The sequence below is a fragment of the Pecten maximus genome, chromosome 7 (genome assembly GCF_902652985.1).
Source record: "Pecten maximus chromosome 7, xPecMax1.1, whole genome shotgun sequence".
NCBI lineage: Eukaryota > Metazoa > Mollusca > Bivalvia > Pectinida > Pectinidae > Pecten > Pecten maximus.
This window is the reverse complement of record NC_047021.1, coordinates 27,443,555-27,466,656: the sequence shown is the minus strand read 5'-3', so window position 1 is coordinate 27,466,656 and position 23,102 is coordinate 27,443,555. Positions and strand designations below refer to the sequence as shown.

Here is a 23,102-nt window from a genome sequence, read left to right as displayed (position 1 = left end):
AAGTTCTTCCGTCTACTGCTTTGTGGACAAAAATGATTGGTGTTCCTTTGTCTTACCTTTCTTTCCTGTCTATTCGTCCTTCTCCTGTCAGCCCCTTTGTTTCTGTTTTGTCTACATATTGGTGTCTCCACGTAATATGCATGGCTCTGTTGTTGCAATGAGGTTATTATCCACGTTGAAAGTCCGGAACTGAATTCCGCTTACTTCGCTTACTTCTTTAGTTTTAAAACAACTTAAATAATAACGGAAACAACCTCTAGAACTTTTAAAACGATATATTTTATTACAAAGATTTCATAATGTACAGATCACAGTAGACTATTTTATACAACGCATGATATGGACGGTAAGATCCCGATAATCCCGTTTTTTTGTTTTTTGTTTGTATTACTCGGAGGAGTACATCATCTAGTACTTTCGTGGGTATTGACGCGGACGGCGGGGACGCATACAACGACTGATTCTGTATCCATGGCAACATATATTTCTGCCACTACAACCGTAATCGGTGTTACATTCATACCTTCTACCTCCACCTCCCCTTGCCCGGATGTAACTTGGACGAGGACACCTTCCTGGTTTTAAACTTGCTCCGGGAGCTGTAACAGAAGAGAGTTCCAACATCATTTATTCTGAGTGGGATGAGATTTTTCAAAACACTGGCAAAACCACAATTTGATAGCATCTGAGGATAAATTTGTAATATTGTCTCTGTGTGTTACGTGTTACACATGTATATGTTTGAACAATATGATTTCAAAAAAAAAAAAAAAATGAATTTTGAAAAATAAATATTCTCAAGTATGTCTCTGACCTAAACTGTTCGTACTACTAAACCATACTACTTTGTGTGATGATTGATTGTACTTACTTTGTACACAACTCGGCCCATCGCTACAAGTTGGTATCAGACATGGGTACGTCTGCCGTTCACACACTGCCTCAAAACCACACTGTATGTTCTGTAATAGTAAAGTGTCACCAATTCACGTTAAGATACTCTTTTACTACCGTTTGGAGCATGTATTTGCATGAGTACCAGTCTCCATCACAGGTGCTTGATGTACTATATTAGCCTCGTATTACACATATGTCATATATAATTTGTTACCCCAAGCACCTCTGGTCTCGATGTATGTCACTATACTTTATCTGTAATCTAGCGAGTGCGCTTTTCGTTTGTTTGATGTGATTTGCCCACCATGACCTTTTATGTGTTGATGAGCCGTGACTTGAGAGAATAGTTATAGGAACAATATTGCGAAATAAATTTCTTCATTTGTTAATTGACCTCATTGGTAATATCAACACTTGCATGTTCATTGAATATGCATGCGTGTTTAATGTCATCATTTGATGTTTGTATCACGTATTTAGATTCTACAGTAAAATCGTAAATCAATCCTCGTGTCACGTGACGATCCCTGTCATAGTGTATACTAGTACTATAAATTCCTCATGCTGATATAGTTTTTATTTGTCCAATTTCATTCATTTCTTGCTAAATAGAATAAATTATCACTAGAAAAGAACTTTAATACCTTTTCATATCTCACTAACATTGATTAGACAATAAAACAAAGATTTATGACAGTGAACCATGTATCCTGTTTGAAATATATTAAAGATATATGAAGTATATGGATTTTTTTTATCTAATAGAGCTGCAAAACAGATGTGCATCAAGGAGTGTTAAATAGTAGGCTTTACGTTAGAAATTGCATTCATTGTTCAGTAATGTTTGTTTGGTTGTTGTAATATTACAATAAATGTAAATTCTGAAGAGTATTCGTGTTAACTTGTGTCTGTCGTTCAATCATGACATCACTGAACATGTTGATTGCAATATATACTGGATATGTTTTTTTCTGAAAAACGCGCAAGATATGTTTACACTTACCCGACAGAAGAAAGAATAATATCGGATAATTTTGGGATTTCTGTAGCGACCCGGTATAGCATCTGGTCCACCTAGTTGTGCAGATATTTGGCAACAGAGAGAAACCAGCACCTTGATAAACATATATTAAAATAAAATGTAAATATAAAATAATAATAATTAATTTAAAAAAAAAAAAAAAAGCTTTCCTAAATACAGATTAGTTCTTAATGATATACAGGGTATCTTATATAGTATACGTGTAGCGATTGAACTGTGTAGCTATTGCTTTTTACTGCAGTGAGATGGCAATAAGATACAAATATTCTAAATATCGCGATCAATGGCTATTAATTTAAAACTTGTTTGTTTGTTTGTTTGTTTTTTTTTAATTTTCGCTATTAGCAAATTTTGAAAGGCACGCCATTTGTTTAGGCAAGTAACTACATTATATGAAAATGACAACTTGGATTGTGATTTTTTTTTTTTTTTTTTTTTTTGCAGATGAAAACATGACTTTTGTAAAGTTCTTAATAAAAGTAGAGATTTCAAAATGTATGCTTTATTTGATAAACAAATAAGTTAAATGATGTATTTTCAATATATAAGATATAGTTTTAAACTGATAGTGGTCCGATATCCAGAGTTTAATTTCCATTAAAACTACACGATGATAGACAAAACTAACCGATTGATGTAGATAATTATCACATAAAAAACTTTGTTGGTAATGGAGCATGGTGGAAAATAAACAAATTCAGTTTAAACATTTCTTGTAAATATTTCGTTCATGATAATGTAAGCATACCGTTATATACATGTAGTGTCAATATAGTATATAACTTTGTCTAGAAAGAATTCATTCCAAACACTGGTAATACATACAATGGATGTATGTAATGTTGACTACAAACTTTAAGCGAAATACGTTATAGTTATCTACAATCAATCAGTTTAGCTGCCACGGCATACCCAGTTCGACTGAGTTTACTTTCTAATAAATAGATTTTCACATTTGAATGTAAACATATGAAAATACAAAAAGCGACAATAAACTTACCGTGATAAACAGTAGCACTGTATAAGCTGCCATATTGCCGAGGAAGATATCCTGTAGACGCCCTCCCTGTACTTATACCGTTTTATAGTCATGCCTGACTAGCTAGATGATGTCAATTAACCGCAATATGCTAATTATAAATACGTTTGGTTTTTCGGCGAAGCTCGTTAAATAAAAAAACAAGTCAATTCCTTGGAATTATATTTCCTCGAACGTCAGAGGAAACAACACACTTTCAAGTCATCAGCACTGTAAACAGCCTGGTATGATGGATTCGGTACATATTTTAAATAAACAAGGTAATAAAAATAACGTATTGGATGATAATTGTTTATCGGGATGCACACATATTTGAATTAAAACCTACATAACACATTCAGTTTCTAAGTATTTTTTAATTATGTAAATATCAGTTTATATGCACACCGGACTCGTGAAAATTACCTGTAGCATTCTTCATTTGATACCTTAACATGTATCTACACTGATTATAAGACTCTTTCATATGTGTATATGTAGGATAGGGATATTCCACCCGAGGGGTCACAAAATGTGGTGAAACCCGAGGCTTGCCGAGGGTTTTACCACATTTTGTGATCCCGAGGGTGGAATAGGGGTATCCTTCATACACACATAATGAAAGAGTCTTTTTCTCTCATATCATTACCGAATTTCTGGCGAAAGTGTCCCTCAGCCATCCATTTTCTTCAATTTTTTAATTTCTTTATTTGACGTTTTTACTAAATATACTTGTGATATTCTGAAAGATCATACCCTATTTTGCCAAACTATGTTTGCACACAAATTTCATTCATTTTGTGGTTAAGTGATGAACGATTGAACAATTCGCCGATAAAAATTACCGTAACTTGACCGACTTTTACGTGGCCGTGATCAAATTGTCAACATCCGAGAAAAAGAAGTTCTATCAACAATACTGAAAGCCAACGCTGAAATGAGTTTTCCAACTTCACATATAATTTGATTTGCACCTCGACATATTTAATCATTTCACAGAACACACTGTACTTTTAAATGTCAAGTCATTTTTTTTTATAAAATACTACGTCACTGCATGACGTCACGACTGTCATTGGAATTCCATTCATAGTTCAAGGATATTGAGAGTGATGTCGATCTCGATCGCCATGACGCGGCGATGTTTCGTGGCTGGTAATTTTAAATTCACTGTGATGTTGGCAACTTCGTGTGTGAACCAGCGAACAGTGACTCTATACGAGTATTCGATCTTTTCTGTGACATAGGATTATATGTGTTTAACCGGTTGTCTTGATGGAATGACGAAGGTAGGTCAGTCGATAGGCTAACGATGATCATATTGAAAGGCTAGGATGGCAGTTAGTTTTCATGGTTACTCTACACAAATATAGACTCTGAGTTACAATTAAAATAAATATTTTGATATGAACATCGAGGGGTGTCATTTTTACCGAATGTTCGTTCATTTAAGAGCCAATTCCCAACTTCCAAATACACAGGTTACTGAGTAGGCCTAACAGGTTACTGACAGTGCAGTAGACTAGATTCTAGGCTAGAGTAAACAAATTCCAGGGCCCCCTGCTGACGCAAACGGAACCGTTTCAAAGGTTGTGACGTTTGACATTTTATTTTTTATTTTTTTTATGTATGGCTTTTATTTCACTTCCTGTCATTGCCAGGTGGTTGTGTGTGTTTACATGTTTTTAATGACAAATGACAAATCTGTCGGGTAGGCAAATCTGTATTGTACTGTAACTGTTACAACAGGCCTGTAGGCGTAGTCTGTTTGTTACAGTAACGGAGTTATATGTTCGCTCAGATGAAATGTCTAATCGTTTAACCGTGTAGCCCTATTGATTTACCGCTGATATGATATATATTTATCTAAGAATGTATGTATTTTATAGTTAAGTCCAACGTTTCAAAACCGACACCGACGATAAGGACTGTCGGATGTGAACACAAGCAGACGACGTTGTGAGAGTTGTCCCCCTTGAACGCAGATTAATCCGCGCGCGTGAAATGCTATGTAAGATAGATTTATCTTACATAGCTATCTTACATCGGCAAACTCTATCCAACATGGCGAGATATGAGAGAAATACATTGTAATCGTATATATGGTTTATGGTTATGTTATTGTGATATTTTAACTTCCTATACAAACGTTTAACTATTAACTATGAAAACAAAATGACTGAACGTATCAACGAAATTGTGATCAAACCTAAAATCGATAAAACAAGGGCAGACCAGATGTTCCGGATGTGAGCGTCGCCAGCCCAATCATTATGAAAATCTAGGTCAAAACTAGACAAGAACATGTTGTCAAAACAACGGAGAATATACTAACATAACATCGGAATCGTAATTCTAACTCAAATTCATCTTTAAAGAACAAACCAAATTTGCACGGAGAAGCTTCATAAATGTCTTAAACCTTCATCTCCAGAATTTTTGCGTTCTTAATTTTTTCCGTCAGTAGTCGAAATCTGTCACAGAAATTTTGATAATGGGAACACGTCTTTGAATATTGAATCAGTTGGGACATGTGAACAAAATAGGCTGGGGAAGAAGGGATGATACTATCTAGAAATTGAAATTGTTAAATTGAAATAATCCCGCTTAATATACAGCTTATTTGTAATATGTCCCTGTTGGATAACGAGGTAAGAGGCTGGTGTTGACGAGTCTGTCCATTGTAACATACGATTTAAGTTAAGATCGAGGTCAGCAGCTGAGACATGTAGTGTCACTGATTTCAGGTTCTACAGGGTTTAGCCGATCGACATGGCCAATCGAGTTTTATTTTTTAAAGATAGCACATCGTTAATATGAACAGTGGAAGTGCCTACGAATTCTACCAGGTATACCATATTGCCCAATGAGATGAACTTAACCATAAAATCCATGATATTCTTCCTTCACATACATCCGAATCAACTGTGAAATGTAATACCCATCATAGGTTGGTGAACCAGATACACCACTATATGAAAAAGTGATAAGAGAGAAATTTTAAAAAGTTCATGCAAACTATGTTCGAAATCCACACGCCTTAGCTCTACTTCTGGATGATAGAGGCCTGTAAACCTGATTTAAAAGTACTTAGAATTGACGAAAGATTTGATAAATACATTGCTAAACAACTAGCCGAGGCACCATTTATAGATACACATATTTTCTAATGCGCACATAAATCCTACTGGAATACTATGCATTTAAGGATATATATTTATAGAAAACTAAAATGATTGATAAAAAATATTAATAAATACGAGAAAAATATAACGAGGAATCTAAATATTACAGAGAATGTAAGATTCTATATCCATAAAGCTTCAAACCAACTTTCTATTAGTATCTATCATACCTCAAAGGTGGTCAGATATGGTGTTGAAGTTGGTACATTTCAAATAAAACAGCTGTTCTTGACATTCAAGGTAGCCGGTCCTTTTTTCATATGTTGAAAAGTAATAGTAAGGGGTTACTGGTGATCACCTGCATTTAAAACTACGCCAATTTAAAGTAATCTTACATTTTCAAAATGAAAATCTAGGTAGTAACAAAGGGACTATCAGTTACGTCCTTACCATGTTTTTCATTTCGAGAATGTGACATTACATTGATTTGACCTTGATTCATGTTGGATGTCACCTAAAGTTGCTTACTCTGACGGAACATTGGGTTTCATTCTCCTCATTTTTTTAATTTTCAAAGTATCGTAATGTAATTAACATATTTACGTTTGCCCTCGTTTTGTCGGTCGATTTGGAGTTTAAAGTACGTTACTTTTACATCTGGTCGATACTATTGTATTTCTTATCTAGAAGAGATTAGTAAAATCCATGATCAATGCAGCCATTGTTGCAAAGACATAAATCATGCAGATGTGCCCAATATCGACTTGACCTACAATAGAACTGAAGGATCTAACAACTTGAAATTTTAGCAAAGTATTGTAAATCCGATAGGCCTAGCGACCATTGGGACTCGATACTTATTTACAGTCTCTCTATATATAAGTGTATTATTTTACCGAGTGATGTTTTAACCCTTTATCAACACATCGACCGTAAAACGTTATTTAGTTATAACATTTACAATGTATTCATTCGTTTCACAGTGCAAATATTTAAGTGGGAGAATATACAGACATTCTTTTATTATTAATGTGGTATTTTGATCAGTTCAAAAGACCTGTGATTATTCATTTTCCCTTTCCTGTACTTTTTTTGTGGTTTAAAAATACTTTATTTTGATATTTTCAATGTTAGGCACCACGATGTCTAATTATGATCTTTATGTTATTCTGAGATATGTGACAAATATTATAGATTATTCGACAGGGCATTACGTCGTTACAAATATGATTGAGGCTACATGTCTAACACAATGATACAATATGTTTTATTCTTATGACTCTGAATATAACCCATACCTTAATCAATCTGCTACATATTATCATTTTGAATTTGTCTAACAATAAAAATGCATTATCGAATAATAAAGAATTTAGACAATGTAAATCCACTGTGTACATGATGCAATGAATCATGCATATGTGTCAGTCACTCTCTCTGACAGACAAAACGTGAATTGATAGACCTATAAATGCAATTAAAACAGGAAAAAATCGCCAAACATCAATGAATATTTCATTTTACATATTATAAGTGATTGACATATCGTATTAAATTACCTTTATATCCCTATTTTCAGGTAGATTGTATATCAAAGGATTGTACAAAAAACTAACGACACCAATGAATATTACCTTTAAATATGTTGATATAGTTACAGGTAAAGTATATGGCGAATCACTGATATTAAAACTGTATCATACAGCTGCTGCTTCTTTCTAAGACCCGCCAGTGGTGCAAGGGGTCAAAAGTGTGGAATCTAAAAGAATAAATGACCTTAAACAAAATGAAACAATTGGTTAGATCTGGAAACTTCCAAAAATGAGTTCCTGTTTGTTTATACCTGACACACACGTGGGATGCATTCTCAACCCACGGTCCCTGTATATGTGTGATATTTTATATTCAATAAACTAATCAAATGGAGGCGACGAAAGCAGAAACTAGTGTCGGAAAAATATGTTACGGAAACATGAAACAATATTTATAAGTGGAAAAAAGAAAAGAAGCTACCAGCATTGTCTTGATGAAAGTAAGAGGGAAAGTAAAACAGTTAGAATTAACGCTTATTAGCCACCACCCTTGTTTATCAGCTACGTTTTCCCTATTTGTTTATCTGACCTTTTTGCACGTTTTCTGTATAATACTACTGTTTTAAATAAACTTCAATTGTATCTCAAGTACACTCGAGACATAAATAAAGTGGTGAACGAGTAAGTTGTTTAATTCACGAGTGTCATGCATTACGCCCAATGTAACGTAATTCTGTTCATACTATTATACATTTTATCTGAGGATTTACTTTGAAGAAATATCAAAAATCAGGTTATAACATAACGAAATCCTCAACTAGATCCATGCATAATAGTCAATACTTTGTCAAATGTCCTTTTTGGTGTACCCAGTAAAAATTATTTTTTAAATTTTACTTCGTGATCTTAATATAAATGGTGAACTTTTATTTACATGTACATATGTAAGATTGTTTTTGGTCCAGGATATATTTAATAATCAATGGACACAAAATCCTACTAAAGTTTACATTTATATTTTAGTGACGGAAATAACAACGCGGTATCTACCTATAGGGAATACCGCATTATTACAATAGATAGTATACTCATTGTTCTTCACTTATTGACTCCATCAGGTCACTAGATAACAGGCACAGCATATAGTGGCTGTTCGATCAGTGGGCCAAAACCTAACGATATTTGCTATTTATTGTTCTTGGTAACACCGTACATATGAAAATAACATACAAATACAAATTCCATAGTATACCAATACGAAACTATATGTTGGGTTACTTTTAAAGAGTTATTTAAAGTCCTTGGTCGTCCTACAATAAACACACTTTCTTTACTGAACTTTAGTAACACATTTTTAAAAGTAACACGGTTATCGTTATCTTAAACATACGAAAACGGATACATTATTATCACATATACTTAAACAAAAGTTAGGCCTATTTAGTACGTAGTCTTTGATATTTATACTCGACAGGAGTAGTTTTATAAAGCAAATTCTAAATAGGTGTAAAGTATGTACCATAATTGGTATAGTATTTTACCAATGAAAACAACCATGTCTAATACTGATTAATTCTGTTGATCTGGTTAGTTCCTAGCTCTACAACTAATTAAATCATAAAGCAAGAAATCAAAGTTATTATATTCGCCAAATAACGTTAGTATTATGTAAAAAAAACATGACAAATACTAATTAATTAATTATGAAACAAATGTATTTGATTTGTGTAAAACTTGTATTAAACAAGGTATAACCCTACGAACAAGTCATTTCCTTTATGCTGGAAAATACGGCTGGCATTCGCTTCCCCTGTATCCATGACAACACAACTCATTTCCAGGGCAACCGAGGTCCGTGTTACATCCTATTCGCCTTGTTTCGATAGAGAAAGCAAGGGGACATCGACCAGGTTTATCGGTACTCCCAGGAACTGAAGTATCCAAATTAAATGAGTTAATACATTCAGTGTAAATACAATTTTGTAAATTATTTTTCACAATCAGACCCATTTAACAGATATACTAACAACACGGGCATCCATTCTTATTTCAGTTTGTCGTATGATATATTCATAGAATATTGATATTCTACCAGAAATCTAAAGATTTTTAGAACAATCATATTAACGATGGTTTAATTCCTGCACAATTAACTATTATCTATTGATACGATGGTTTCATTCCCGTATTATCTATTAATACCATGGTTTTATTCCCGTACAATTAACGATTTATTTATTAATACGATCGTTTCTTGTACAATACACAATCTATTTCGGTACAATAATCATTTGTTTCTTATTAAACTTTGGGATTTAATGTTGTACACACACTAGCCTCCTTACAGAATGGCAAATGAATATGTAACATAAACAGTATATAGATTCCGTATAGAGTAAATGGAATACCAGAAAATAGTTAATTTCAGGATAGAATGAGCTAAAGGATATCACTCTACATTATTATATAATAAACTAAAAAGAACAGTTTGCATTATGATATAATGAACTAAAAATAACCGTTTACATTATGATGTAATGAAGTGATGAATATCAGTTTATATTATAATATAATAAACTAACGAATATCAGTTTACATCATTATATAATGCACATTGCGTGGGTTAATTGTATCAACAAGGTATACTATATGTGTACCTACTTCCCACACACGTCAGACTATCACGACAGGGTGGCATGAAGCAAGGCATTGTCCGTAACTCACAAACGTCCTCGAAGCCGCATCGCATGTTCTGTAACGTAGAGGTAGGTGATTATGTGTTTAAGAAACGCCAAAGTAAGATATAAAACACCATATTTTATATCACATCAATACACATTCTCCTATACATTTGTAATTACCACAAGGTTTCCAAGCATTTCATATAATCGGAAAAGAGTTTGATATTTGATAACGTGCTCGTCACAACTGATTATACACATTTAAGCGCAAACAATATGCCGAGTTTTTTAAGGCATCTTATCAAACACAGTTGTTAATGCGAAGGTTTATACTTTTCCAATATTCCCTGGTCGAAAACAAATATGTACAGAAGGTTTATAAAGGCGTTGTCTGTTATCTTATCAAACTATATATACAATTAAAAATAATTAAAATGAAAAATGCTGAACGCAAAAATGTTATGTGTAAAGAGAGACTCGAGATGGGCAATTAAACATGAAAGCGCCAAAGAAAACGCACTGCGGAACAACACACAATTGTCAAGAAAGATAACAGCATGTATACATAGACAGTGTGAAAACGGTGACCCAAGAAATGGACATGATATTGTCAGGAGACGCCTAATATAAATAAAATGGCATTCCTAGATGATTTCCTGATAGCACAGTACCAGTAAATTCACACATATATAATGAAAAAAGAAGTCATTCCGACAAACTAACATTTCTCAAGTAATCTAAATTGTAAATACATGAGTCTGTATGCCTAAAATGACGTGAGCGAAACCACAATCCCCATCATAACAGTTTGTCACAAGGCACGACATGAATATTGAGAAAAGGTAAACAAATCATTGGCACGTAAATTAGAAACAAAAAACGAAATGTACACAGGGGCAAGAATCGTCAACAATGGAATGTAAAAAGGGACATGATAAGAGAAGATATTAAGTGTTTTAACAGATACACGTCAGGAACATCAATAGCTCACCACAGGAGAACTGATCACTGATGTATCTATTGTTTCGAAAACTCCATTGAGGTGCATTCACATCACCACCTTATGTGATAACCTGATGAACGCACAGACGAATTCTTATGTGAATTAATCAAAAACCATGATATGAAACTAAGTTAAGATTACTTAGTGATAGTACAATGTAAAATACAAAATAAGACGAAGCTTACTCGGCATATGTACCGGAAATACCATTGAATACCGGGGTTTCGGAATCTCTGCGGTGATGCTGAATTAAATGGAGGCTGCCCTCTTGATTTAAGGCAAAAAACAAACATCAGAACCTAAAAATAAATATGGACTGCAACATTATCTTACAACGAAAATGAGCTGTTAATAAAACGGAATTAATGAAACGATCGAGAACAAAATATGATACTTAAATACAAAATATTTTTCAAAGATGAAATATAAACTCATTTCCATGGATTTCAGAGTATCGTAATTAAACCATACAGAAATATTACTTACACTAAAGGTAAGAAGTCTTCTTGAAATTTCCATTGTTCGTTCCTTTATCCTTTTACATAAAGTTAGTTACACATCTATCTGGAGTTCTCTCACCAAGCCACGTCTTTCCTAGAATCGTGAAATATTAAGCTGAAACAGTAAGCTCAGAGCAAAAACAACAGGGAAGACGTTTTATACAATTTCTGCTGAATCATACTGATAAGAAACACAAATAAAAAATGCTGACGTATGTCAGCCTTTCTTTGAGAGCTAATTTATTATAACCACACATGTCTTGATGGACACTAACCGCCTGGCTCTTATCCAGATTTAGCTTTTCAACCCCCAGCTACACTTCTCTGTCAGCAACGATCACTCTTTTTCCATGACTCTAATAGTTCACCATTCGCGAATTTGAAATAATTTATAGATCAGTGTTTCGTACCATGGGGAATACGTCTGGAAAGATAGTGTTCGGGAAATCTAAGTGATTTAGGTATATTTACTACTTGCAGAGAACACAACATTTTCTAATTTACCCTGTTTCACTCCTTTTAAAACTAAATCTAATCCTTTTTTAACATCGAATCTCAAATTTGCCTTAGTATTCCAATCAGAATTGTATGGGGAAAATTAATACACAGCGAATATTCATATGGACAGTTTTATCTGTTGCCGAATAAAGAATATAAACCTAATATGAACATTAATGTAATACTGTCGCTGTGTGTTATGTGTATGTGATTATACATGTATATGTATTATACACCATGATTTCAAAATAAAAAATGAATTATAAAAAAGAAGAATATAAACCTGCATCATACAGAGGTTCCGTCCTTTCTATAACTCCCCAGTGACACGTAGTGGCAAACGTGCGGAAAATCATGTCAGGAGATCGAAAATGGATAAACAAATGTCAAATACAGAAATTATGTTATTCCATCTGGTAAATCGGGAGGAATTACAATAGCATGATATATGTACAGGCCATTGTGTTTATTCTGTAAATATATACCGATATGTATTTCTCTTGTCCTAATAGCAATGTTACACTCGATGCATGAAGGCCGCCTGTAGTAACATTAAGACAGATATTTACACACACTACGCTATATCATGTAATGTCTTACAATATTGTACAGATCGAAACAAAACATTACAGTTAGTTAAAACATGTCCGGTTATTATGCATCAAAAACACCTGCAACTTTTATGTCCCTCAATTTGCTGTTGTTCAATACATTACTCTGTGTTAATAGCAATAGTAAGAATGAGGGAATTGTTCATGTACAAGTTAAACTATGTTGTAATACAAACACTTTGATTTTCTGGTACGTTTAGTCATCTTTCATTTATTTGTCGTAGTTCTTCCCATTGATATCTTTAAAACATGGAAAGCGAATGACATGTCAATTATAATAGCATGTACATTTTTAGATGTTAATCAGTGAGATACCTGTAACGATATACCTGGTTACCCAATTGTCACCACTCTTGTCCTCGTGGTAGGAAAGTGACATTACTATGACGTGGCAGAAATCTACGTTCCGGAAGATGAAGTAAAATAATTTGTTGTTTTATCCTTTTTAATCCTTGATAGCAAAGTGTTATCTGTGTAAAGCTATTTTTGTCTGTATGTTGCCGTTTTCAATCATTTTTTATTAAGAACGATGATTTTTGATACCGTTTTTTTTTTTTTTTTTCTCTAGGACTCGTCATTTATGCTTGGGCAAAGTATTGAAATTCAGAAAAAATACAGAAATTAGAATAAAGTATGTAAAAAGATATAAGTATATAGCAGTTGCGCAATATATAAAAGCTTAAAGTGATATCACGCAAAAGATCGAACATACCTGGCTATTCCGACTTATAAAATTGCACAAGCGGAAATGATGGGAATATCTTCCGCCAATATAAAAAATAAGACTGCCTAAATTCATTGGATTTGGGGTTTCTGGAACTGAAGCGTCAGTGAATCATAAATCGAATTACCTAGTACCCTAGTATTTCTTGTGGACTTTAAGATATACATACATATTTCACACTGTTCGGCGAATAAAACACAAATCCTACTGTGACACAATCAGGGATGCACGAACGTTTGCTAATCGATATAGTTAGATCTATATACATTTTCCGCAATTCAAATATCGCATTTTCGTCATACGGTAAATGGAGATGAACAATTTCCATCAGAACATAAGTATATACTTTTGTATATTATTATGTATATTTTATATAAAATTAATGTCTTAATCCAATTGAAAGGAGTTACTTCATATTCATGGTTATTATAAAAAAAGGGAGAAGGAAACAAACAACTAGCTGTTCTGTTAGATCTATACGGGTAAAATTGTCTAATTACCTTTCCAGAATGATGCCTGATTTTGTGTATATTAAAAATAAGCTCATAATGCTATAAAAATATCCCAATTTCAACTCAAAATGAATTCGTAATCATCACGGTCCGCTTCTATCCTGATCTTATAAATTGTCCGAATGGACAATGGACTGTGCCAGGCGTTGATTGATTGATGGGGCTTAACGTCCTTGTTCCGGTTATAACCGAGCCTAGGACGTGCCAGGCGTCGAATTAACGCCTCCATTTAAATAAATGTATACAAGGAAGTTCAATCGATACGAAAACGAAGCAACACATTTTAATCAGTTGTAGAGCTCTTATCAAGGTCACAACCAACTAAGTAACATATTTCGAGTCGTAAAGATGGTTGTTCAGTTTGTATCGAAGCGGGAGGCGACCGGAGAACACAGACTAATTCTTATTCTTCAGCGCAGCTGGCGGGTCATTTTTAAAAAATAAATTTTAAATTCAACCACAAACTTAATATTTCAATCAAATCATCACATTTTTGATATTGTTTTATGGTTAATATGTTGCGTAATCGTATTTTTGTCTTAATACTAGAGTTTGGTCATCATCTAATGACAGACTATTTCTTTTATAAAAAATCCATTAGACTTGCACAGGTCCTAGTAACTGAAGACTTTTACCTCTTCAATTTATTAGGGAAAATGCGTGTTAATCGCAGTTCATTAAATTTGTCTCAAGAGCAACTCAATTCATCACCCCATGAAATCGACCAAAGCAACATTCAATCCTTAAATAATGACAGCATGAACCATGGTGATAATCCGAAATACTCGAGGATTTAGTCAGTTTTATAGCGAATATCAATTCAAGTTTGAAATTGGCTGTTTATGTTCAAATTCCCGTAAGTGTGAACTGGTTCATGTAAATTGCTTTGTAAAAGCTCTTGCCAGAAAACATATCAACCTGCATTTGAAATAACGGGACAAAAAAACCTAAACAGGGTTTCGAGATATACAGGTTGATGAATACCATGGGATAGTGTTATGGTTGCCATCATGATCTTATTAGGAAATATTCTTTTCCCTGTACATTCTAAAGTCAGGCTTGTTTGATGATTGCTGTAGTGTCTGGTGATTGAGTTGTCACCATCATAGTGCCTATTTTAATAAAGTCACTAAGCCTGGAGTTGACCTTGATTTGCATGGCGGGTACCGTCTATGAAGCAGAAGACGTTTACCCTTCCATAACACCTGGTCGTATTCAAAGGTCTGTATGCTTTATCTTTTGTCATGGATTTGTCGATTCTGAGTTAGATTTACGGTTACTCTTTAATGTCGATATAGTTTGTTGGTATTCTGACAATTACATAGAAAAATGTTAAATACAGTACTAAACTTAATTATTAACCGATGATGTTATCATCTGTGACTATTGGCAGAATTTTTAAATAGTTTTGCGTATGCTGTACCCATATTTGATATTTCATTCACAGACAAACTGTTTATGTCTACAATTTTTAATTTTATATTATGTGTCCCTCTTGATGTGCTTTAAACCTATTTTTGACATGAAAACTTTTCTGTACAAATTGTACCGATGTAATATTTTATAGCGTAGACAAACATGAATAAAACATAGCACTAACTCATTAAATCAGAAAAAATTTATTCAAATAATAATTTCAAGAAATAGAATTACACTTCGCGTTATTTTCTTCAAAACATATACGGTGGTCTGCATTCACTTCCCCAGAAACCATGGCAACAAACTTCGGAATTATAGCAACCGTAGTCTGTATTACACCTGATCCGTCCTGTCCATATTGCATACGGTTGAGGGCAGCGTCCGGGTTTGGTATGAGTTCCTGGAGCTGTTGGTTAATCACACACAACACAAAGAAATCAGTTGTAAGTTATAAAATATTCTGTATGGTATTCATCGTATCTTTATTGTAAATGAGACATTTTTCATTATATGATCTGCATATAAAGAATTTTTGTTAGATTATTCAGAAAAGAAAACGTCAAGCCAATAGGAGTACCATATCACTATGATTAAGAATGAAATCTTACTGGCAATACACTGTGGGACCTCCGGACACGGGGGGAACAAAGCACTGCATCGGTCTTAACTCACAAACATCCTCAAAACCGCTACACTGGGTATTCTGTCGACATATAAATATAAAAATCAGCATTTAAGTACGTATTGCAATGAAGTATCATCTCTAACGCTCTGTTATTGATAATGTTAATAACAACCGCGATAACTTTGTAGTCATATCTTTATTCTTTTTCTGGCATCCAACACATGACCAGACGAAATATAGAGTTACAGAAGATCTTTAATATATCTACGATTATTTTGAACATAGAAAAGGTTTCCCAGTCTGTTATCTATCTTGTTTGACAACACATGCAGTGCCTTCTACACAGATACGCCAAACTGCAGCTCAAACTTACCCTACAGATATAGCGGAAATAGCTCTCAATGCGAGGGTTCCGCCATTTATCAGGGTTGATTGGTGGAAACTGACCGTCAGTTTCACGAAAATTAACCAGCACCAAAACCTAAACAAAAACAAACTTTTTAAATATTTATCAAACCACCTTATTCTTTTTTCCCACCGATACGAAGGTAGACATTTTTCTACGATGTCACAACAATTAAAATGTTACTTACCCCTAGGACCAGCGATAATATTACACCGTTCATCATTACTGGGTTGTGATGATATTGATTTGGAGGAGGTATTGTACGTTTATATATACATGGCCTTCAAATGTCTCGCCTTCGTCTGACATTTCCAGTGTCGTGTAATTAATTTTGTGTATTCTTTTCAGGTAATATGTCGGAGTTCCTTGTAAACATATCGAGACGTATGTGATGACAGGTAACATGTAACATATCTATGTAAACAGTATTTTTGTTACGAAAAGGAAGCTAGCCATACTTAAATGATTCATCAAGCATATAAAGCGGTTAACATCTTGGTACGCACTTGGAATAGATGCTGATGTTTACCCGTTGTATCCTCTGCCAATATTATACTTTTTTATGTTAAGAGATGCAAATATACTTCACCTTAGGTTCACCGCGTGACAAATCAAACTACGCAGATCACACAATCCTTTATTAGAGATGATTAACAAGAGGAAGAGGGATGACCGATATAATAAAAGGTCACTTTAAGTACATTATTAGAACACATGTAAATAAAAAAGTCGGTCGTCACCTCAAAGGTTAATATAGCGTATTCTGATTGGACTTGAAGGTATATAAAGTTTGTTTTATATACTATTAGTGAAACTGTAAAGACGTTTCGATGAAATACACTAAGATAATCTTTATATTTTTTATTGATTTAAAACGACTTCAACTGTAAAAATGGTTGGTAGGAAAATGTTATGCGTCATATCACTAAGACTGTCCCTTGATACAAAAAAATAGAGTGTCCACAACCGTATTTTGTAAATACCAAAACTAGTGCAAAACAATAACATTACAATTCGGTAGATCATACAAGTAAAACATTACAATTCGGTAGATCATACAAGAATGCATATGTTACCGCTTGTAAACAGAACGTTGCACGGTCTTGTCAATCGCACGAACGTGACTCCGTTCGGCTATTTCATGTATCATTCTATACAAACATCAAAAAAGGCAAACAGCATTTTCAAACTCGTTTTTTACGGTATAAGCTCAGGTATCGCTACTTCTTAGATCCATTTTACAATTTATAAGAATAAATCACCGTTTAATGAGTTTGAAGCTTACAGATATAGTCGCTTAAATGAGTTTGAAGCTTACAGATATAGTCGCTTTAATGAGTTTGAAGCTTACAGTTATAGTCGCTTTAATGAGTTTGAAGCTTACAGTTATAGTCGCTTTAACGAGTTTGAAGCTTACAGATATAGTCGCTTTAATGAGTTTGAAGCTTACAGATATAGTCGCTTTAATGAGTTTGAAGCTTACAGATATAGTCGCTTTAATGAGTCTGAAGCTTACAGTTATAGTCGCTTTAATGACTTTGAAGCTTACAGATATAGTCGCTTAAAAGAGTTTGAAGCTTACAGATATAGTCGCTTTAATGAGTTTGAAGCTTACAGATATAGTCGCTTTAATGAGTTTGAAGCTTACAGATATAGTCGCTTTAATGATTTTGAAGCTTACAGTTATAGTCGCTTTAATGAGTTTGAAGCTTACAGTTATAGTAGCTTAAATGAGTTTGAAACTCACAGTTATAGTCGCTTTAATGAGTTTGAAGCTTACAGTTATAGTCGCTTTAATGAGTTTGAAGCTTACAGTTATAGTCGCTTTAATTAGTTTGAAGCTTACAGATATAGTCGCTTTAAGGACTTTGAAGCTTACAGATATAGTAGCTTTAATGAGTTTGAAGCTTACAGATATAGTCGCTTTAATGAGTTTGAAGCTTACAGTTATAGTCGCTTCAATGAGTTTGAAGCTTGCAGATATAGTCGCTTTAATGAGTTTGAAGCTTACAGATATAGTCGCTTTAATGAGTTTGAAGCTTACAGATATAGTCGCTTTAATGAGTTTGAAGCTTACAGATATAGTCGCTTTAATGAGTTTGAAGCTTACAGATATAGTCGCTTTAATCATAAAAACTCTTCGTGGTTAATAAGTGATCGTCAGATGTTATTTGATATTTTCAACAAGTTTGAAATCTAATCCATTTTTAAGGGAAAACTCAATTTGAATAACGTTGACGCCTCACAACTTCCACATAAATGCCACAATTTGTCATTATACCCCTTCCATATGTCATGATATAGCTATGGAGCGATAGGCTAATAGTCCATCAATTAAAAGTGACAATCTTTTAAAAAATAGATACGTAAATCCTTTTAATCAAGAATTGCTTACAAATGTAAGTTTCAATAAATACATATCACCTGTCATCTGTCTGTATCATTTCAAGCCAGTCAAATATATACATGCAATTGTACAAAGATTACAAGTAAAATTCTGGTAAACAATGGTAAATGCTGTTATTAGACGTCAAATTAAGAACCCAGAAATAATGGTTAGGTGTAATTTAAAGGACAGTAAATGCCATCCATAATGTGTCCGTTTTGACGTCATATTTGCAGCGATGGAGACGCCGACACTTCACAATGAAAATGGCCGTTCAATCTTATTAGGATAACATAGTAGGTAAAATCGTATCAGAAATGTCATCAATCAAGTAACAAAATGGGAACTATCAGTGGTAAATCTGTATTCTATCAACAGTGGTATGCAAAAGGTGTTCATTTAATAGGAGACTTTTTCAAAGATTATAGTACAAAAACATTATTTTTGTATGATGAATTTATAAACAAATATAATATAAATACTGATTTCTTAAAATATAATGGATTAGTTACAGCAATTAGGAGATGTTTACAAGACTATCAAAATGAAGAGTACAACATGGCCCGCCCAGTTCTACCTGTCAACATTGCTATCTTCTTAAAAACGACCAAAGGTTCTAAATTATTCTATGAAAGCCAAGCTAGTAGATAGTCCTCTCTGTCATTTGTGCAACTCTGAGAGGGAAACCATTGAACATCTATTTTGGGAATGTGATCAAGTCCAAAATCTTATTCAGAGTCTTGATCTATTGTTGGAAGCCCTATTCATACCTTTTACATTAAATAAACAGACATTGCTTTTTGGTAAGTTCAGTGATAACACTTCTGTACTATACAAAGTTGACAATCAAATAATTTTGCTAATTAAACAATATATCTTCAGAATGAGATGCCTTCACAAGACCCTGACTATTAATGCTCTGATTTACTCTTTATTTGATCATTACAAAGTTCAGAAATATATTTCTTGTAGTAAATTTTAGAATGATATAATGTATGTAAAATCAGAGATAATGGATAATCCATTATTTATATGCCCTTGGTAAAAATAAGATGTTCTTGTTTATCACTGACATTATAATTTTCAGATCACCAGTCCCTGACAAGGTCGTCATGTTCAATTTTTGTCAATTTTTCAGATAAAATAATTTAAAGTACAATGTACCTGTATCCATCCTATTCTTTTCCTCCTTCTCTGCATTCCTTTCATACTCTTTACCAATCTTGGTTATAATTTAATTTAAACATTTTTTGATGTAGTTATTACAACATACTCATAATAATAAAATTATTCAAGAAAGTAGGCCTACGGAGTGAAAGGAGAACGAAACATTGGCATGGGAAGTGATGAACAATAGTACCAGCAGCAAGCTTTGGAAAGTGCTTTGTGTATACTTCTGTTGTCGGCATCGGTGAAGATTATCTCTTATCTAAATATGCTTGGGTGGATATATAGATATGTAACTCTCTCTCTCTCTCTCTCTCTCTCTCTCTCTCTCTCTCTCTCTCTCTTTCTCTGTGTGTGAGGGTGAGGGTGTTTGTGTGTGTGGGGTGGGGATATTGTGTCTTGTGTCTGCTTGTCCATATTATACAGATGTATGTATGTATGTATGTATGTATGTATGTATGTATGTATGTATGTATGTATGTGTGTGTATGTATGTATGTATGTATGTATGCATGTGAAAGGGTGTGTGGATGTGCAATAGATTGTTGTAAAACAATGATGACATATATGAGGATGATGATTTATTTTGATGATATGATTATATTGATGCTAGAATAGATGATGTATGAATGTGAGGTGACTGATGATGATACATGTATATGAAGATGAGGAGAATGATGAGCATAATACTGTCACCGAATATGAATGAGATGAGTCGTCAGTTGGAATGAAAGTGTCTTTTATGTATAAATGTATATTAAATGCCTTCAAAAATAAAAAAAATATATAAAAAAGTAACAAAATGGGTAGAACATGTAAATAATCATTAGCATTTGACTACATTGCTTTAAAGACAAACGATATATTTAAGAGGTTGCTAGATGTGCCTGCAAAATATAAGTATAGTGTAGGAAGGATTAAAGTTAGTTTAAGCCCTTTGTACATCTTTGAACAAAAAACAAAAAACAAATCACATTAACTTATTTGTAACTATATGTCGAAATTAATCATTTATTTTATCTTTTAGTGACAGTCAGCTGAAACTTTTTGTGGTTTTGTCTATATACATACATATAAAACAAAAGTCGTCTATTGAACGGCAACGGCCTAACAGATAAAAACGCTTTAAAGTTTGCCACTGGCAGTTTATTTCTAGGAAATATTAAACCCGCAGCATAAGCATTTTGAGTACCATTTATACACATTTACTTAAGTAGCGACTATTGATATATTGTTGTCTTCCAAAATTAGATTTTTTTTCATAACGCAATTTCATTGTATGATTCAATATACAAATCAACTATTATTTGCTTCAGATTATCGTGAAGCTAATTAGTCAATCCCCACCACAAAATATCCAGTAAGTGGAAGAGCCCATACGTTCAGAGAGATGTCCGACGAATCTGCAGGGTTAGTATAACAGGTCTGGCGCATAACACAGTCAGTAACTTTAATGCAATCATTTATATGTGATTTAGATAATGAAATGATAAAATGATGTATTATAAAAGTATATATCGGCTACAAAGGCAATCACGTGTATGCGATTTTCAACAGTTTCTTCAGTGTCCTGGTATTGTTGACTTGTGATCTCAGACATTATCCGTGTCTTGTTGCTCTGCGTGATATGATAATGGGACCAACCTGCTTACCTAGAAAATATATACTATCATCCGGATGTAATCGGGTAACAATTTAACCGATTTTTGCTACAATGTTATAGCTTAATTCTTATAAAATTCAGTGTGGTTTGTTTCTCCTCCATTTCTTAAATACACTTACATACTGTATGGAACCTACGTGATTTATTTTGACAAATAGTTCCAATTTGTTGTGTTGAATATATCCCTGATAATTTTACCATGAATGTCTTTGTGGCGTTTGTTGTCTATCCCATGTAGGCTAGCAAAGGTTTTCGGCATAGCCGTATAATTTTCTTTTGGCCCGGGATATGACGCGACTGGTGGCGTTACTGGTCAAGATGAAGTATGTGATTGGTCAATGTAGCGGAAAATGCAAAATGCAGATATGCAGTTAAAAACGAAACAAAGTTAAGATTGAATGCAAGCTGAATAAGTGGATGCATCTTTTTAAATGACACATTAATAAAATTATATTTCTGATTTAAATGCAGTCTTATTATCCCCAAAAATGATTCAAACTGATATAATTTTGTTATCCGCGCTGAAACGCATTAGTTCGTTAATGTATTTCACCAGCAGTTTTACATATAACCACAAGCATTAAAACTATGCCGTTTATCTTTTTTTAAAGATATTTCTTGTTTTGAATTATTTCTTTATTGTAGTGCTACTGTTGTATAAATGCATCTTTGTATTGATGATTTACTTAAATAATCATTAATGTTATGTTAGAAGCTTCATGAGGGCTTTATCAGTTAATAAATTTAAATATCACCGTTGTTGATGGTAATTTTCATTTACATATTTGCTGGTGTCAGTTTTTATTTCATTGTGAGGAGAGGCATTAATGATATCTAAGCAATTAGATTAATTAATGCTTGTAACACCAGATCTGAACTTAATACCAATTTATTGTAGGTTGGTACCAATTTTCCCTGAAAAGAATGTAGGAGCTCTATAAAACCGGTTACCTAATACTGGACTGCACAGATAAGGTGCAACAGAGAAGTTGTCATCTTTAGTCTCTGGTGTGAACTGAAAAATCGGAGGTCAATGCCATGGAAACGTAAACTAACATAAAGGATTGTGTACATATGCTAAGTATATCGTTTTAGGAATAAAAACAATATAGAATTAAGAAATAACTTAACTTTAACTCAAATCAATAAAACGATGGCAAAATATGAACAACAGATAAAGATTTGCATGCTGACCTTGAAAAAGTACAAAAAGAACAATCTTTAGGTCAAACCAGAATTAACATATGCTGGATTTAATCCAAAGGTACTTAAGAGTTTTATCGGATAAATATA

The 23,102-nt window shown here is 33.5% G+C and overlaps 3 protein-coding genes across 3 annotated transcripts; all 3 read right to left on the bottom strand.

Moving 5' to 3' along the window:
• Positions 1-257: 257 nt before the first annotated feature.
• On the bottom strand, positions 258-3,059 carry LOC117330428 (papilin-like). The gene is made up of 4 exons (XM_033888703.1): positions 2,940-3,059; positions 1,901-2,011; positions 872-962; positions 258-599 (listed from the first exon to the last, which is right to left on the bottom strand). Exons 1-4 carry the CDS (start codon positions 2,970-2,972, stop codon positions 409-411), a joined length of 426 nt encoding a protein of 141 aa, XP_033744594.1. The 5' UTR covers positions 2,973-3,059; the 3' UTR covers positions 258-408.
• Positions 3,060-9,307: 6,248 nt separating this feature from the next.
• On the bottom strand, positions 9,308-12,662 carry LOC117331257 (protein crumbs homolog 1-like). Its single transcript, XM_033889855.1, has 5 exons — positions 12,580-12,662; positions 11,785-11,892; positions 11,484-11,597; positions 10,276-10,366; positions 9,308-9,545 (listed from the first exon to the last, which is right to left on the bottom strand). The coding sequence occupies exons 2-5, from the start codon at positions 11,815-11,817 to the stop codon at positions 9,391-9,393; spliced, it is 393 nt and encodes a 130-aa protein (XP_033745746.1). The 5' UTR covers positions 11,818-11,892; positions 12,580-12,662; the 3' UTR covers positions 9,308-9,390.
• Positions 12,663-15,746: 3,084 nt separating this feature from the next.
• On the bottom strand, positions 15,747-16,913 carry LOC117331759. The gene is made up of 4 exons (XM_033890636.1): positions 16,781-16,913; positions 16,561-16,668; positions 16,171-16,265; positions 15,747-15,968 (listed from the first exon to the last, which is right to left on the bottom strand). The coding sequence occupies exons 1-4, from the start codon at positions 16,814-16,816 to the stop codon at positions 15,896-15,898; spliced, it is 312 nt and encodes a 103-aa protein (XP_033746527.1). The 5' UTR covers positions 16,817-16,913; the 3' UTR covers positions 15,747-15,895.
• Between the last annotated feature and the right edge of the window lie 6,189 nt (positions 16,914-23,102).

Coding starts and splice junctions, on each gene's coding strand:
- LOC117331257 (XM_033889855.1), bottom strand. CDS start 11,817: ATGGAAATTTCAAGAAGACTTCTTACCTTTAGT. Junction 11,598..11,784: donor GAAGACTTCTTACCTTTAGT/GTAAGTAATATT, acceptor ATTTATTTTTAG/GTTCTGATGTTTGTTTTTTG. Junction 9,546..10,275: donor TAGTCTGACGTGTGTGGGAA/GTAGGTACACAT, acceptor TGGATACTTCAG/TTCCTGGGAGTACCGATAAA.
- LOC117331759 (XM_033890636.1), bottom strand. CDS start 16,816: ATGATGAACGGTGTAATATTATCGCTGGTCCTAGGG. Junction 16,669..16,780: donor TATTATCGCTGGTCCTAGGG/GTAAGTAACATT, acceptor GTTTTTGTTTAG/GTTTTGGTGCTGGTTAATTT. Junction 15,969..16,170: donor GGTCCCACAGTGTATTGCCA/GTAAGATTTCAT, acceptor ATTAACCAACAG/CTCCAGGAACTCATACCAAA.
- LOC117330428 (XM_033888703.1), bottom strand. CDS start 2,972: ATGGCAGCTTATACAGTGCTACTGTTTATCACG. Junction 2,012..2,939: donor CAGTGCTACTGTTTATCACG/GTAAGTTTATTG, acceptor ATGTTTATCAAG/GTGCTGGTTTCTCTCTGTTG. Junction 963..1,900: donor ATTATTCTTTCTTCTGTCGG/GTAAGTGTAAAC, acceptor TTACTATTACAG/AACATACAGTGTGGTTTTGA.